This window comes from Hyaena hyaena, unplaced genomic scaffold (assembly GCF_003009895.1).
Source record: "Hyaena hyaena isolate Hyena2069 unplaced genomic scaffold, ASM300989v1 scaffold_69, whole genome shotgun sequence".
In the NCBI taxonomy this organism is placed as follows: Eukaryota; Metazoa; Chordata; class Mammalia; order Carnivora; family Hyaenidae; genus Hyaena; species Hyaena hyaena.
The window spans coordinates 44,866-61,217 of record NW_024080702.1 but is presented as its reverse complement, the minus strand read 5'-3'; the positions used below and the strand labels follow the sequence as shown (position 1 = coordinate 61,217).

General features: G+C 66.3%; 3 protein-coding genes across 3 annotated transcripts in view; all 3 read right to left on the bottom strand.

Moving 5' to 3' along the window:
• The window catches only part of LYPD2 (LY6/PLAUR domain containing 2), a 1,727-nt gene extending 1,190 nt beyond the window's left edge, over positions 1–537 (bottom strand). Inside the window, exon 1 of the mRNA XM_039232942.1 lies at positions 404–537. Coding sequence (XP_039088873.1) covers positions 404–461 — 58 coding nt within the window. The 5' untranslated portion in view covers positions 462–537. The remainder of the gene's footprint in view (positions 1–403) is intronic.
• Positions 538–4,995: 4,458 nt separating this feature from the next.
• On the bottom strand, positions 4,996–9,287 carry SLURP2 (secreted LY6/PLAUR domain containing 2). The gene is made up of 3 exons (XM_039232995.1): positions 9,221–9,287; positions 5,542–5,640; positions 4,996–5,307 (listed from the first exon to the last, which is right to left on the bottom strand). The coding sequence occupies exons 1-3, from the start codon at positions 9,270–9,272 to the stop codon at positions 5,171–5,173; spliced, it is 288 nt and encodes a 95-aa protein (XP_039088926.1). The 5' UTR covers positions 9,273–9,287; the 3' UTR covers positions 4,996–5,170.
• A 1,089-nt stretch (positions 9,288–10,376) lies between these two features.
• LYNX1 (Ly6/neurotoxin 1) lies at positions 10,377–15,816 on the bottom strand. The gene is made up of 4 exons (XM_039232994.1): positions 15,651–15,816; positions 14,604–14,657; positions 14,308–14,409; positions 10,377–14,113 (listed from the first exon to the last, which is right to left on the bottom strand). The coding sequence occupies exons 2-4, from the start codon at positions 14,653–14,655 to the stop codon at positions 13,917–13,919; spliced, it is 351 nt and encodes a 116-aa protein (XP_039088925.1). The 5' UTR covers positions 14,656–14,657; positions 15,651–15,816; the 3' UTR covers positions 10,377–13,916.
• Positions 15,817–16,352: the final 536 nt, after the last annotated feature.

Sequence of the window (16,352 nt, the reverse complement as noted above, 5' to 3'; positions counted from 1 at the left end):
GCCTCAGGCCGTGCTGCCCTCCCCTCCCCTCCTGGGTCCCGCCCACCGCAGGAGCCCCCAGCCCACTGTGTGGCTGCTGTCTTCAGGGCCACCTCAGTTTCCCCTCTGCCCAGCGCCTTCTCTGGTCTCCCTAAGGCACCTCCTGAGGCCCGCTGCACCGTGGCCCCCGAACCAGGGAGCGTGGGTCTGACTGTGCCGTCTGCGCCCCACGGCCCGCGGGACACGCAGGTCCGCCGCTGGCACCCAGGGCCTCCGCTGCTGCCCCAGCCCTGGGGGCAGGCCCCTCGGTACAGCGCCCTCCTCTCCCTTGCTTGGGACGAGGGCCCTGCCCTTCCCTCCCCACTCACCCCCCGCTCCGCCCCGCCTCTCCTCTGCTTGGGGCCCCACTGCCTGCACCCCTCACCGAACTGGCCACCGCAGCCCGCCAGCAGCAGCAGCAGCACCAGCCGCGTCCCCCTCATGGTCTGGTTCTCAGGTCCGGTCCTCAGGCTGCAGCCACTGCACCCTCGCCCTGGGGCTGCCCGCAGGGACGCAGACACCAGTGCAGCCACCCAACCGGTCAGCCGAGCGGATTAGTGGCATTGGGTTTCCTGTGGGCGGCTGAGGCGTGGAGACTCACGCCCCGCCCACTGGGGCCCCTCCCGCCTCCACCCGCTGCCCCTGTCCCCTTCCCCATTCCTCTACCTCCCGCAGGCTGGAGCCCCTCCCCACCCCTGATGACCCCTCTCTGTGCTTTGGGGGCCTTCACCTCCCTGTGACGCCCTTACCTGGGCTCCCCATGGTCTCCCTCCGCCCCACACCCACCCCGTTCCTGCCTCTGCCAGGCACCCTGTCCACCTTGGTCCCCATGCCTATCTCGAGGGCAGAGTCCGGGTCTAGTGGCTCTGGGTTTGAGTGCTACCAGGGTGCCCCGGGACACCCCCTCATGGAGCACGGTGAGGGGGCCAGATTGCCGCCTGGACAACCAGACAGTGTACTCAGGGGCTTAAGGGACAAAGGCAGGAGGGAGCTGGGTCAACAGGAAGGCCCTGGGTGGAGGCTGGGGGTGGGGAAGGGCCAGGGTCGCCTTGGGGACGCTAATCCCCGTGTCTGCTGGAGGGGCAGGTACACCTTGATCTCTAATGAGGCCAAAGGGGCTGCCGCTTGTGCGGGGCTCACCTGGCCCCCCCCGTGGCGGTCAGGACCTAGATGGCAAGGGCCTTGCCTGAGGCTCCAACAGGATTCGAGTGTGGCTCCCGCCACTGCTCCCTCGTACACTTGCATGCACACGCGTATGCCAGACACGTGCACGTGCACACACATGTGCACACATACACGCAAAGCTGTGTGCACACGTGCACATGTACACACGCACACCTGTGCACACGTACACGTGCGCGTGCACGCACGGCTGCACGTGTGCACACACATACACTCGCGCGCACACGCACTCACACATGCACACGAGCAGCCCCCGCGGCAGCCTCCACGGGATGCACTCCACCTGTGACCGGGTCACCCCCTCCACCAAGCCCGCAGCCGCTAGAGTGAACGCTGGGGTGGGGTGGGGAGCGTTTTCGACAGGTCCCTTGGCCTCTTGCTGGGCTGGGCGGTCAAGGCCATGGTGCCCAGGCTCACGTGGGGCTACACTGCAGCCCCCTCAACTCCTGCATCTTCTCCCATAGGGTCCAAACCTTCGTCCCTCCTAGACTCTGCTCCAGCTCTTCCTACTGCCGGAGACGCCCCTCCCTGCCCTCCTCTCCCTTCTGCTCTCTTGAAATTCTCTGTCTGGGGGCTCCCCCCACCCCCACCCCACAGCCCTTTTTATGGTCTTTGGACTTTCCTTTGAGATCAGCTCCAGGGACCTGGAGGCGCCTGTGTGTCCCTGGGCACTGGGGCCTGGGGATGAGGTGCGTTGTGTCCCTTAACACCCGGCGCCTGTCGGCCACTTCACCTGCTGGGTCATGTTGTCCTCACCACAGCTCCCCAGGCACAGGCCACCACCAAGTACTCGGGACGCAGGGTCAAGGGCGCCCAGCGGCTAGCTGCCTTGGGCGGGTCACCTGGCGTGGGCTGGGGAAGCCAAGGCCGTGGCCGGGCTTGTCTGATTTGACACTTGGCCGCACCGCACAGCTGCACCTGGGCACTGATGCTGGATGCGGCTAACCGGATTAGACACCCGGCGCACACGCCCTACGCCCCTCCTGGTGTAGCCCCGCTCCCGTGCTGGAGCCACACCGGCCCCGCCCCTTGTCCTCAGACGCGAGGGCCCCGCCTGTGCTTCTGTCTGGAGCACACCCGTGGCCCCTGGGGACTCGCTCCTCCCGCAGTTTCCGCCTGATCCCTGGGACCCAGGCTGAGGCCGGACGCAAAGTTGCAGCCTTCTACCCAGGTCGGGGAGGGATGTGACCCAGCCAGGGTCTGGGTGGGCTCTGTCCAGGGCGCCTCCAGCCACCCTCAGTTCCACCAGGAGCCTTCAGGTCAGGGCCCAGCGTGTGACCGGGGTTGGGACTCAGAGTGTGACCAGGGTCAGGGCCCATAGAATGACCAGGATCAGGACTCAGAGTGTGACAAGGGTCAGAGCTCAGAGTGTGACCGAGGTCAAGGCCCACAGTGTGACCAGAGTTGGGGCTCACAGTGTGACCAGGGTCAGGGACCTCTGCTGTGGCTCTGAATGCGGCCTGGCCCCCTCTCCAGCCTCCTGTGGGTGACCTTCTCGGGCACTGTCTTCAGACCCCAGGAAGGCGGAGGGGGGTCCTGGCCTGGGGCCCCGCCCAGCGGCTCCCCTTTAAGCCTATGTTTCTCTGCCGTGAAGGACGTGCACAGCCTGCGGGTCTCCCCTAGGCGGGCCCGGAAGCCCTGGGGCCGTGCCCTTCCCGAGCCCCCGAGGTGCACGTCATGCTCCGGCCACCAGTGCGCTCTCGCTGCGGCGGGGGTCAGGGGTCTGCCACACCCTGTGGGGGGTGCTCAGAAGCACAGAGCCAGCTCCCCCCACGCCGCGTGGCTCTTTGTCCCCCTGCTCAGGGTGCCTGCTCCCCACTCTCGGTCAGCACTGACCCTTCCAGAGGATTCGCAGGATGGCAGAGCTGGCAAACGGCCAGCACTTGGTGAAAGACCCATCCGCCCTCCAGCAGCAGCTGTTAGGCGTCAGGTGCCCCTTGAGACTCAGAACCCCTGCTCGGAAGCCTGAAGGTTTTAGCGGGTGCTTACCCAGCCCTCAGCAGCCCCCACCCTGGGACACTCCCTTACCCCAAGCCCGGGAGGCGGTGGCTCTGTGTGTGTGAGCGCGCCCTCCCATCCACAGGCGTCTGGGTGACATTTCAGGGGGCCGGCATTCGGCAGCATTCTTGGGGCATCTTAGAGATTCATGCTCATGGCCGACTTGCCAGGGCGGCACCCTGCACGGCGCTGGCGGGGCTGCCTTCCAGCCTGTCCCTCCCCTCCTGGGTCTCCGTTTCTCCCCTGGATTTAAAGTGCTGCTTGCTTTCACTTTGCCCTTTTTTTTAATTAAAAAAAAATTTTTTTAATCTTTATTTTTGAGAGAGAGAAACAGAGCACAAGTGGGGGAGGGGCAGAGAGAGAGGGAGAAACAGAATCTGAAGCAGCTCCAGGCTCTGAGCTGTCAGCACAGAGCCCCACCCGGGGCTCGAACTGATGAATCGCAAGATCATGACCTGAGCTGAAGTCGAACCCTTAACTGACCGAGCCCCCTAGGCGCCCCTCGTATGTACTTCTTTTTAGATTTGTGTGATTAAATCTAGAATCTTTCTCAGCCTGGATTTTAAGTCTCATTTTGCTTTCAAAAATTCCTCTTCTCTTGTTAACGTGTAACAGCTTTATTGCATGTGCTCCAGACGATTCACCCAGTGCACGCGGGTTTGGTGTGTTCCCAATTTGTGCAGCTGCCCCCGGTGAATGTGACACTTGCATCACCTCGAAACGGAACCCCCTCCCCGCCTGCTCTCACCCGCCACACACCCCCTTGCCTACTGGCTGCCCGGCTGCCTCAACCATTTCATGCAAATGGACCCACTGAGGATGTGGGCTTTTGTGTCGGCCCCTTGCCCTCAGCCTAACGCGCTGGGGCCCGTCCACGCTGTGGCCCCATATGTGGAGAGAACAGTCTGTCCACGTGTCCTCTGAGGCTCCGTGCTCTGCTCCCCATTCCGCGGCTGTGGCGGCGCCGCCGTGAGCGTATGGATGTTTCTGGGCGAGCGTGAGTGCATGCCTGAGGGTGGGGCTGCCCGTCGTGTTGTGACCGAGTGGAATCGCCTGGAGAACCACCTATCATTCCAACGATCTCTTTTGACATTTAAAGCTCTGACTCCCTGGGGACGCCTCTCCACAGAAGGGGAGCAGAGGCCGGGGGCCAGCGTGGTGTCCTGACCGTGGGGTCAGCTTCTCCAGTCCCGGTGCCGTCTGCCCGGCCGGCCTGCAGAGCCGCCAGGGCGCGCCCGCGGTCGTCTGGCTCGGGGGCTCGTAGGGGCCTCTCCCGCGTGTCTGCTCGCCCGAGGGCCCTCCTGGCGCCTCTGTGGGGGGGTCGCTCTGCTAGGACCCTGCACTGGCGTTTCTGTCTTCTTTCGTGAGAATGTGGCCAGGGTAAGCACAAGGGAAGGGCCGGGCGGTGAGAGCAGTGGCCATGTCGGGGTACCCATGCCCCCTGGTAGGGGTCTTGCTCTGCTTCGCAGCCTGAGGCTGGTGGGAGCCATGATGAAAAGTTTATGTGTGTGTGTGTACGTGTGGCATGTATGGGTGCGTGTGTGTGCGCACACACCTGTGGTGGGGGTGCCTATGTGCACATGGATGTATGGGTGTGTGTGCACATGCATGTGTGCATATCGGTGGGGTTAGCGCGCGTGTACCGGCCTGTGTGTGTGCACCTGTGGCGGGGGCTGCAAGACTGCCTCCAGCCTCACCCTCTCACCTGTCTGCTCTGTCCCTTCCATTCTCTCCCCTGCTTCCCCCAAAGTCCCCTCCCTCTGCCAAGGGCCCCTCCCCCTTCCTCAGACCCACTCAGTGCCACCCCTGAGCCCCCCACCCCCCTGCACAGCCGGGATGCTCCTTGAGCGCCCCCACCCGGTGCCCCAGCTCAGCTGCGGGGGGAGGCGTGGGGTCTGCCTGGGGGCCAGGGCTCGTGGTTGGCGCTGTGAGTGGGGGCACCGGCTGCAGGCGCGGGGGGGGGGGGCGGCGCTCAGTCCTGGTTGCAAAGGTAGTGCTGGCAGCAGGCAATGGACACGTGGGGGCCAAGGCCCAGGGAGGAGACATCAGGGCAGCCACTCTGGCAGGACTTGGTCACCATAGGCAGGTCGATGTGGCTTAAGGGGATCCCTGGGGTGGACGGAAGGTAAACCGCACAGGCCCCTGAGCCTCTGAGCTGCCCGCGCCCCCCCAACCCCTGCCCAGTCCCCTCACTGGGGCCCCTCCCGGGCTGAGGACGGGATGGTCCCCCTGCCCTGCTCCTGACTTGCTGGGAGCCTGGCCAGCTCCGCCCCCTTCCAGCCTGGCTCTCTTCTCCCGGGCAACAAGGGCATGGCTGGCCCACCCCACACGTGCCCCACTCACGGGTGGCGATGGTGACGCAGTAGCTGGAGCTCCATGGGCATCTAGACGGATGGGCACAGCCTCCGAAGCCCTTGCACTGGTGACACGTCAAGGCTTGGGCTGCAGCCGCGGGTGGAGGGACAGGTGGGTGGACAGACGGGGACACAGGTGTGGGTACGTCCAGCGTAGGAGCACCCTCTACTCCCACCCAGTGTCCCACTGTCATTCTCAGGGCCCTAGCCCCGAGTCCTGGGGTGCCCAACCCCTTAAGACCTCCCAGATTGGAGGGTGGGGGTGGTCACCATGTACGAAGCCTCAGCCCAGGGCTGGGAGAGGTCCTGGCCCTCCACCCTGTGGGACCGCGCTCCACAGGAATCGGGGGGCCAGGCCCAGGACCACAGCCGGATGGGCGCTGGGCTGGAGACAGCTCCTCTGCGTCCCCCAGCCAGGACAGCGCTGGTCTGGGGGGCAGGATGGGGCTTTCCGGGCTTGCTGCGTGACATCCCAGGGGAGTGAGGACAGGGGCCTCCCCCAGAAGGAGTTGAGAGTCGGGGGGGGCGTTTGGGACGGGGGGAAGGTGGGGAGGGCTCTCCAAGACACAGCTGTGCCCATATTTTCCTCTGGGGGGGCCTGAGCAGGACCCCTTAGACCCACCGGTGCCTCAGTTCAGGTGGCTAAGGGGGTGGGGCGTGGAGAGCAATGGCGCAGATGTGCTGGGCACTGAAGAGGGAAGGGAGGCCGGCATCGTTCTGTTTGGTGTTGGTTCTCCAAGAACAACCTTGATTCTTCTGAAACCCTGAGCTCATTCCATAGATGTCTGGTGGCTCTGCCCATCAGCTGCCCTCCCACGTGGGCACTGCAGGGGCCCCGCAGCCTCTCTGCCTGCCTGGCTCTCTGTCCTTCTGTGCCCCTCTGCCCACAACCGCCTCAGCCCCCCCTCCCCCCAACCTGTCCTTCTCTGCTTCTGAGCTTCTGCACACGCGGTCCCCAGCCTGGCGCCGCGCCCTGCTCTGCCTGCCCACACGTCTGGGCACGAGCGCACAGGACCCACAGGGCCAGCGGCGCGAGCTGCAAGGCCCGCCCTGCCCCGCCGCCGTGTGCGGGCTCGGAGCCCCAGGAGCTTGCGCGGGCTTCGGGGCCACGTGCTCACACCCACTCACTCCCTGGTCAGCCCTTCGGGCCTCCGCAAGGCTGAGCCAACCCCGCCCTCACCATTGCCCTGGATCTGCCCCAGGTCTGCACACGTTCAAGCCCGGGTCCTTGACCATGGGATGCGCCGCGCACTTGAGCCAAGATGCAGCACGCAAGGCACTCGCACGCACACCCGGGCAGCGGCACGCACACTCGGCAGCGGCACGCACACCCGGCAGCGGCACGCACACCCGGGCAGGGGCACGCACACCCGGGCAGGGGCACCCACACCCGGCAGCGGCACGCACACCCGGCAGCGGCACGCACACCCGGCAGCGGCACGCACACCCGGGCAGGGGCACGCACACCTGGCAGTGGCCTGGGCCCTGCTCAACCCCGGGGGCTGTGGGCGGCGCCCTCCCGGAACCACAGGGCGGGTGCTGGAGCCAGGAAGTCTCCACCGCGGCAGGGCGCCCACCGTCAGGCTAGACTCGCCCGCCAGCCCCACCGGGCCATCCGAGACCCCACATGCGACCAGGAAGGGTGACAGCACTGCCACAAAGCCCAGCAAAGCTGCCGGAAGCCGCCCTCACGCCGGCCCGACGGCGGTGCGGTACGCCGCGGGTGCTGCCACCTAGCGGACAGACGGGGAGAGTTACCTGCACAGCCGGGGCCTGTGTCTCCAGCGCGACCGCCAGACGCAGTTCCTGCCTCCTGCCCTCCCCGCTCACCCCCCCCCCCCCCCCCCCCCCCCCCCCCCCCCCCCCCCCCCCCCCCCCCCCCCCCCGCCGAGGCCTCCCTGCTCTGCCCATGCCCTGCCTTCTGCTCTCCGGGCAAAACAGGCCCAGCTCAGATGCCACCTCCGCTGTGAAGGCCTCCTGGGGCCCCGGGCCGAGTTGATGGCTCCTCCTTGGCATGCCCCCCACGAACTGCCGACACTCTGCCCCAGCCTGGTGGTGTGTCCCTGCCCCCAGGTGGTCTCACTCCTGCTTCACTCCCCACCCCCTCGGCCTCCGGTGTGCAGGACACGCGTGCGGCATCTCACCCACTCTTCCGTGGGCCCAGAGCACCCCTCACACAGCACCCCTCCTCTGTGCCTGGTGACTCAGGGGAGCTTTGTGGAGGGAGGGAAGGAAGGAAACAGGAAAGGAAGGAAGGAGGGAGGGAAGGGAAGGGAAGGGAAGAAGGAAGGAGAGAAGGAGGAAGGAAGAGGGAGGAGGTGGGGGTGGGAGGAGGAGGGGGAGGGCGGTCAGGTGTGCAGGCTGCAGGCTCTTGTCCTCTCCGGGATCCCTGTGCAGCAGGCAGGACCCCCTCCCCCCTGCACCCCAAGGCCGGCATGTGGATGGGGGAGTGCACTTCCCACGGGTAGCAGGGGAGGACGCCACCAATGTGACCTGTGGGACTCCTGTGAGCCACTGAGCCTGAACTAGGCCAGGGGAGGGAGGAGGAGCCTGTGGTGGCCACTCCCAGACGCCACCCGACCCCTGTGACCTAGCCCAGGCGGTCACAAAGACTTTCCCTGTGTTGAGCCCAGATCCCCAGAACCCTGTGCATCGACACTGATGAGCCAGGAGCAGTTTTGGGGGCCATCGATGAGACCTGGTCCCTGAGCCTCGCATGCCCCCCTCCCCGCACCCCCTCCTCCCAGACAGAGGGCTTGCACAGGGCTCCGCATGGCCAGGAGGGATCCCGCAGGGAGACACTGGCAGACCCCAGAGGGTGCTGGGTGGAGCCCTAAGCCCATGCCAGGGGCTGTCCAGACACTTGCTCTGGACATGAGGACGGTGCCAACCCAGATATAGAAACAGGGTCCTGGCCAGGTAAGGGCTGGGGCACCAGGGCTGCTGGGGGTGGGATCAGGGCCCCAGCTGGGTTTGTTTGGGCATCTGGGTGGGTGAGCAGAGATGCCATCCCACCTCGGGTGGAAGGAAGATGATGAGGCCAGTGCGGGCAGCCCCATTTGAGGGAGCTGGCCCCAAGGAGCCCTCGGGCAGGCATCTGGTCCGAAGGGCCGGGAGCTGGCCAGCCGGGGGCAGCGATAGCGGATGTGGGCACAGCCGAGTGCGAAAATGGCCCAAGCGAGGGGACTGGCTCCAGAAGGAAGCCAGAGGGAGGGAGGAGAGGCTTGGGTCCCAGTGGGAAGAGAGGAGGGGGCTTAGAGAGGGTGGACCAGGAAGCAGTGCCTGACAGCGAGGAGGGCCATCAGACTCAGTGTGAGGGGGTCACTGCTGAGTGGGAGAGGCCCGTGGGAGAGGCCGGGGGAGAGGGGTGTCGAGCTGGGGACAGGGCGCAGAGGGCTGGGCCGTTCTTACAGGGACAAGGACGGCACTGAGGGCTCAGCTGGTGGGCCTGCAGGCCCAGGAAGGAGGTCTGGGGGGACCACCGAGTGCTGTCCATAAGCAGACGGTAGGGGCTGGCAGGAGGGGAGTGGCTAGCACCCCAGCAAAGGGGGCCGAGGGAGCAGGAATTGGGGTCCCCTAAGGTGCAGAGCCACAGCCCAGGGCTTGGTGGTGGCCGAGGCAGGGGCACCGGCCTAGAGCGCCGGGGGAGGGGTGGCCCCTGGACTCACCCAGCTCCAGGCTCAAGGCGGCCGCCAGCACGAGCCCGAGGAGCAGCCGCATGGTCTCCTAGGGAGAGGCTGTGCCCGGAGCCCTGGCTGCCATCTTATACCCGCCGCTCCCACCCTGCGCCAGCAGGACCCCGCCGTCTGACTCACCCAGCAGCTGACTCAGCCGCTGGGCCGGGATGGGGCCCACGCGGCGCTGGGCCACCCTGCCCCCAGGCGGGAGGGCAAGCCCAGGTTATCCCATAAACCTTTCCTTGTCCACCAGGTAGGATAACCCGGGCTGAAGGGCGGGGACCACGTCAGACCGCCTGGCAGGGGTGGGCCCGCGGCCTCTGGTGGGCCGAGGAGAAACACTCAGAGGAGGCCGAGGGTCAGCCCACCCGGAGCCTCACCAGCGCTGCCCCCGGGGTGCTAGGTGACCAGCGTCCCTCCGAGGGGCCGGAGAGCGGACGTCCTCAGCCGGCCCGCCGGCCAACGGGCTTCTGTCCACGAGGGGCAGCTGGGAGCCGCCTGCCTGGCTGGTGCTCGTGGTCACTACCGTGGTTGTGCTGCAGGGCCCAACCTGTGGCTGTTGTCCCCGCGGTGGGGGGAGAACAGAAAGGTATTTGAAAGGGTCCCACAATGGGTGACCCGGCAGCAGAATGCCTGGGTGACCCGGCAGCCACACCAGTCTGCCACGAGCTGGTGGGGCCAGGGCACCAGGGGGGGCAGTGCTGGTGGCCGTCCACGGGACCTGACCCCACCCTCTGGGGATTCCCGTGCATCTGCTTTGGCTGCTGAATGGCTTCTGAACACCCCTCTATCTGGTGGGCTCTTTAGGGCTGGGGGCCAGGAGGATTCAGAGGAGCCAGAAAGCTGGGGGATGGGTGGGTTCCCGGGATCCCGCCTCCCCCCACCAGTGTCCCCTAGGGGCCCCTCTCAAAGGGTGCGGCTGGATGAGCTGGTGGGCCCCCGTCCTTCCCACGGAGCCACAGCCCCTCCCGTCCTGCTCGCTCCCCTCCCACGGGTCATCCCCTTGCCCTGCGCCAGCCCTGGCTCCGACGTGACTGCACAAGCCAGAGTGAGCGGGAGTCCAGGACCACCCGAGCCGGCGTGACCAGCGGCACCAGACCTGCAAGATGGAGCTGAGCTCAGACCAAGGTGGCAGTGAGGCCAGAGAGCAGGGCAGACACATTTATTCACTCATCCCATGAGATACCGAGGGGACCTCTCTGAGGGTTGGGGTGTAAGCGGAAAAGGGAGCTCTGGCCGGAAGGCGGATGCTCATGCCGGTTTGGGTCAGGGTCAGGGTCAGGGTCAGGGTCAGGGCTGGTGGTTAGCATTAACTGCTGGCAGTGACACTGCCCTGGGAAGTGCGATGAAGAGAAGGGGCGCCCCCATCAGTCCATGCATCTGAGGCGTCCTGTGTGCTGGGCACTCACACCCACGGCCTGGTTAATCCTCGCGAGGCCTCCACTTGGTAGGAATGATTGTTCCCATTTTATCGGTGAGACAACTGAGGCTCAGAGATGTGAACGATGAACTCCAGGCAAGTTCAGTGGTAGGAGCTAACGGAACGCACTGAAGAGGGGACACGAGAAAGAGGCCCCCCCTTTCTCTGCAGCCTTTCAGAGGTCTAGAAGCGGGAACAACTACATGTTCATCAAACAAACGAGCCGCTGGAAAGGAGGTGAGAGGGTTGGTGCAGCCCCCCCAGCTCCCCCCCACCCCGCAGCAGGCACTGCAGCCCTGGACACACCTTCCTGACGCCGGCTCTGGGCACCGGGGCCGGACCGCACACGCTGCTCGGCACCCTGTGCCCCCAGGTGAGCGCCCACAGCCCCCGCTTCTGCGCTGTGCCCCACGGACAAGGTTCCAAACAGCACCCACAGGAGGCGGTACAGCACAGCCGGCCCGAGGGACACTCAGGCCGCTTCGAGATGCCACAAAGACCTTGGAGGAGCCCCGGCATCTATTCACATCCAGGGGTGCTCGTTCTGTTGGAAGGATCCCCGTGGGGAGATGCCCCTGCTGTGCTGGCACCCCTGCGCCCTCCTCCCTCGGCGACCCCAGCCCACGGCCTGGGACACTGACATCGGGCCAGACGCCTGCCGCTGGTCCTCACGGCATCTCAGGTCTCTGGTCCCATTTTCCCCTTCGAAGCTTTCCTGCCCTAAGCTCTTGTGATTTCCCCTGGGCTGAGACTGTTTTAAGTTCATGAACCCACCTCCTGGGCTTCACCTTCTCAGGCTCCCGGCTGCCGGGAGAAGACAGCACACGTGGGGCAGGCCTGTGGGGGTGGGGTGAGGTGGCCGGCCAGCCTGCCAGACAGGCAACCACGTCACGGCTCTGTGCCTCAGCTTCCTCCTCTGTAAAGGGGGCGCGATAATGGCTTCCACCTTGCAGGGTGGGCGTGGGGTGCTCAGGGCCATGACCACAGGGGCACCAGACAGATGTGGGTTACCGTCCTCACCAGTGAGGCCTGGCCCAGTATTGGTTGAGGGCCTTTCGGGGGCTTTGTGCTGGGTTTCAAAGACAGCCGGGCCAGGCGGAGCCCTGTCTGTGGGGCTGGGGTGGGGTGTGGCGGTGGCATGGTCCTGGGGGTCCTGGTGCAGTGTTGTGGGTGCTGGGCTTGGACCGGGTCACGGTGGAGGACGGGCAGCTGGGTGCAGAAGGCAGGTACCAGCACCCCGTACGGTGGCAAGCCGGGCTCCCTGGATCACTGCTCTCAACGGCCCCAGAGCTCACAGCGGCCACACTGGGCTCTCACTCCATGCCCACTGTAATGGAGGGGAGGGTGGACCCATCCTGTGCCCCTCCCAGCTCTGGCCTAGATGCCAGCTGACCCAGGACAAAGGTCTTACACAAGCCATCTAACAACAGCTCCTAAGCCTCTCCCACTGAGTCAGGAGGTCAAGGGCGGCTAGTGCTGGAGGCCCACATCCACTCCTTCCACATCCAGAGGCCCGTGCTGGCCCTCCAGCCGGCTCTGTGGGGGGAGTGTGGTTACTCCCCGGAGGCTGACCGCTCCTGGATCTGTGGGGGCTCAGGGCCGGGCTTTGGCTTGCTCCCAGCCTCCCCCAGGGAAGGGCTCACACAGGATTGGTCCTCGGGAGAGGAGACCCCAGGTGTCCTGTGGGGGCTGAGCTCTTGACCTCACACTCCTTGCGGTGCGGCTCTTTCCTGCCTCACGGCCCAGGATGGGGCCCATCTTCCCAGACCTTCTGGGAGGTCCAACCAGATCTGCCCAAGGACCCCTCCCCGGGTGCGCCCAGGCTCTCCTGGGGTATCCTGATCCCTTGAGATCTGGAGTCACAGCGGGAGGCTCTCCAGACCGATCTCTAGCACAGGCTCCCTGACCAGGGCCATGGTTCAGGGCCAAGGGCTTCTAAGCTCCAGGGTCAATCTCACCACATAGGCGTTTGTCACAATCCGGCAGACCTGGGCCCGGCCAGCTTTGAAGGGACTCCTGGGCCCCTCCAGAGACACTGAGCTGGGGACACTGGTCAGGTGAGGACGCCGCAGGCACTGTGTGGCTGGAGGCATGGTGTTGCATGTGCCCAGCCTGGCTCCCTGGAAGGAGGGCCGTGCTTCCTGGGCCACCCTTATCCAGGATGGTCGTTGCTGGGTGACCCTTGTTTCCTGAACCAGGCCAGGGATGGGGTTCACCTAGGCAGGGTGCCCTTTAAATAATGCCAATTCTTGAGCCCCCGAGGGTCCCCAATACCCCACTGGGTTGGGGGCACTTGGAGACCATGCCCTGCAGCCCGGGGTGCACTTCTTTCTCTCCTAGGGCAGAGTCAGAGGGAAGAGGGTCCGGATCATCTGAATCCCGGACTCTGCCTCCCCCAGCCTCCACCCCACACCTCCTCCCTCTCTTCTTCTCAAGACTTCCCCCCAACTCCCCCCTCACCCCAGGCCGACTGGGATGCCCGCTGCAGCTCACCCCCTCAGCTCACCCCCTCTGTTAGGGGGCAGGCCAGGGCTGAAGACCAAGTTGTTTGGCCCCAGCAGCTCCCTGCTAAAAATAGCCCTGGGGTCAGCTCTCAGGCTCCACCAAATATAGCCTCTCGGCCCTGCCCCTCCCCCCTGCAGCCTCAGGCCAGGATGGGGCATGAGGAGAGAGCCTGGCAGAGCAAGAGGGAGGGAAGAACCTCTTACCAGGCTTCTGGGGCTGGGGGCCTGAGGGGTCTCTTCAGGACGAGCCCACCCCCTGCCCCGAGGGCCGCCTGGCTACACGGGGCTTCCTGGCACTGCTACCTGGACAGCTCACGTGCCCAGAGAGACAGCCCTTGGGAGCCTCCAGAGCCCTTCTTCCCGGGTCGCCCCACCCATCCCGGGTCCCCACTGTCCCCTGAGCCTCCACACACTTACTGGGCAGACGGTGGCAGCTTCCAGGAAGGTGGCCAAGTCTCCCCTCAAATCAGTGTCCCTCAGCCAACTGAGGGCCCAGGAGGAGCAGCACACTTTGCCAGACACCCCCTTCCTTGGGCAGAGGAGGGGCGAGCTCCCCCACCAAGGCCTGGTCCCACATCAACCTCGTGAGAATGGAAGTCATGGTCTGGGAGCGAGGGCCCAGGCAGCGGGCACCGAGTCCTCAAGCAGACAGTCCTGGGCGTGGCTGGGGGGGCACACGGTGGGTGGGGGATGCAGGGTGGAAAGGCAGGGCTGGGCCCCTCAGAACTCGGTCCTCGAGCAGGTTTCGGTGGGGGGCAGGGATTCAGAGCAGACCCCAGAGGGTAGCCAGGAGGATGGGGGCCAGGGCCAGGGCCCCGGGGACGGCAAGGCCAGCGCTGTTACAGAGGTCGTACTGGCAGCAGGACGTGGTGGAGGCGTGCTTGGAGTAGCCGTCGTACACGGTCTCGAAGCAGCTGGGCACGCACGACTTGCTCACCTTCATCCTGGTCGGCGTGTAGTCTGCACAGGGGAGTCGGGCTAGGACCCCACGATGGCCCAACTCTGGCATGCAGGGTCTTTAGGGCAGGCTCTCCCTCAGCCGGGAGCTCCCAGAGAGAACCCCGGGCAAGCAGGGCCCCCCTCCTCAGCCTCCCCCACTCCTAGGGGCGGGAACGACGCCCTCTCCTGCTCCCCAGGACACCCTGGTGACTCACAAGTGCGCGTGGTCATGCAGTAGGTGACCATGGCCGGGCAGCGCATGGGTTTGAAGCAGTTCTCTCCGTTGTAGGCGCACACGTGGCAGTCCAGAGCCTGGGCTGGGGGCCGGGGGAGGGGTGGGAGCTGGATGGGGGTCACGCAACGGGGGAGAGCCCTCCTCCAGTCCATCAGGCCCCAGGTCCCATCACCTCCCCCAGAACGGCTGGAGACAGAGGTGGTCTTTAAGAAGTCTGGCCTCCCTCCCCACTCTCAGCCCACGGGCCCCCAGCAGGGGTCTGTCCACCCGTCTTACCCAGAGGAAGGCCCACCAGGGCCACGAGGAGCAGGGTTAGCAGGGGCTCCATGGCTGGAGGAGAGAGGACAGAGTGGCAGAGGGGAGGCGAGCGGCTGCTGGTCCTTGATTTCAACTCAGGCTGGGGCTGGGGCAGGGCCCAGAGAGGGTCAGACAGCCCCCTGCCCTCCCGGGCACCCCTGCACAGCAGAAGACAAAAGACAGGTGGTCACCACTGGGACTGGGGGCCCTGGGCAGGTTTCCTGAAGAAGGGGACACAAAAAGAGATGATAAGGGCGCAGGGGTGGGACATTCCACGTGGAAAGACTGGTGTCCACAAACAGATCTATGGTGCAGATTGAAGGGGCTGTGGGGAGGAGGGTTCATGCTGGGGCCGCACGGGAGCCGGACACACAGACCTTGCTCACCGAGGGCCCTGCGTAGAGGGTGAGCGCCCAGGGCACCACTGGGCCTCGGCGGAGGGTCTCCCCTCACTGCTTCCCTCCCCTCTGCCCCTGGGTTATCCTGGCGTGGGTCCCCCACCTCCGCTACTTTCAGGGCCCGGGTGGGGGCTGCTTTCCCCGGAAGACCTGCAGAGGCCAGCCCTACTTGGGGTCAGGTCTGAGCCCCCGGAGCTCCCGGCAGTGAGGCGCTCCGACCAGCCTGCGGGGAAGTGCGCCTGGAGTGCAATCCCGGGGACACTCGGGCACGAGAGCAGGAGGAACTCCTCGGTCCGATAAGGTGTTGGGAACGCAGACGTCCAATCTCCGGCTGGGGGCTGGGGGGGATCCGGACTACGACTTCTCTCCCCGCTGCGGGGATTTTCGGGGCCCAGCGTTCCCGCCCCAGGGGACCACGACTCCGCGCTACCGGAGAACATCAAGCCAACCCACCTTCCAGTCCCCGTTTCCCAAGAGTCACCCTCGGGACGGAGGCTCCTCCGCTCCCCGCCCCGTCCCCGCGAGCCCCGCCCCGAAGACTGCGGTCCCACGCAGAGCGGGGGAGGGTTCAGGGTAGCCTGAACCGTAACCTTCGGCACGCAGAGCCCCCGCTGCGCCCGGGACTCACCCGCGGCCGCGCCACCTCCTCCCTCGGTCTGGGAGCGCGACGGTGCGGCAGCCCGGCGGTGACCACGCCGCAAGGCCCCTCCGCGGCCTCTGCCCCCTGAGCCGCCAGCCAGGCGTGACGTCACCGCAGGAGGCCCCGCCCCGGCCCGCCCCCGGCCGGCTTGGGACCCGCCCCCCGGCCCCGCCCCGGCCCGCCCCCGGCCGGCTTTGGGCCGGCTTCCCAGCCCCGCCCCGGCCCGGCCCTCCCCCAGCCGGCTTTGGAACACCCCCACCCCCCACCCCGACCGTGAGCCCAGCCTCGGGAGGCGCCCCCACCGGCCGGCTGCAGACCCTCCCCGATTCTGCCCCAACTCTATTTCATCTAGGCCCTGCCTCGGTCCCGCCCCCGCCCCGCCCTGGCTCCATCCACCTCTGCCCCAGGCGCCCTCGGTCTGCCAGGTCCCGCCCATCACAGGTCCAGCCCCGTCCCCGCCCTGGGTCCGCCGCAGCGCGCCCGGCTCCATCCCCGGCCAGCCTAGCCTCGTCCGGCTCTCCGCCTCCGGGCTCCTCTCCCTCCCCCATCCCGGCCCCCTTGGACTCGAACCCCACCCCACCCTGGCCCATGCCCACATGTGTCTGCTGCTCCCCAGTGACGTCCACGCGGTCCTCAGATGCACGCGCACCGCTCAGGGACTATTTCCAGGCTATCTGGCCGCGGTCACCC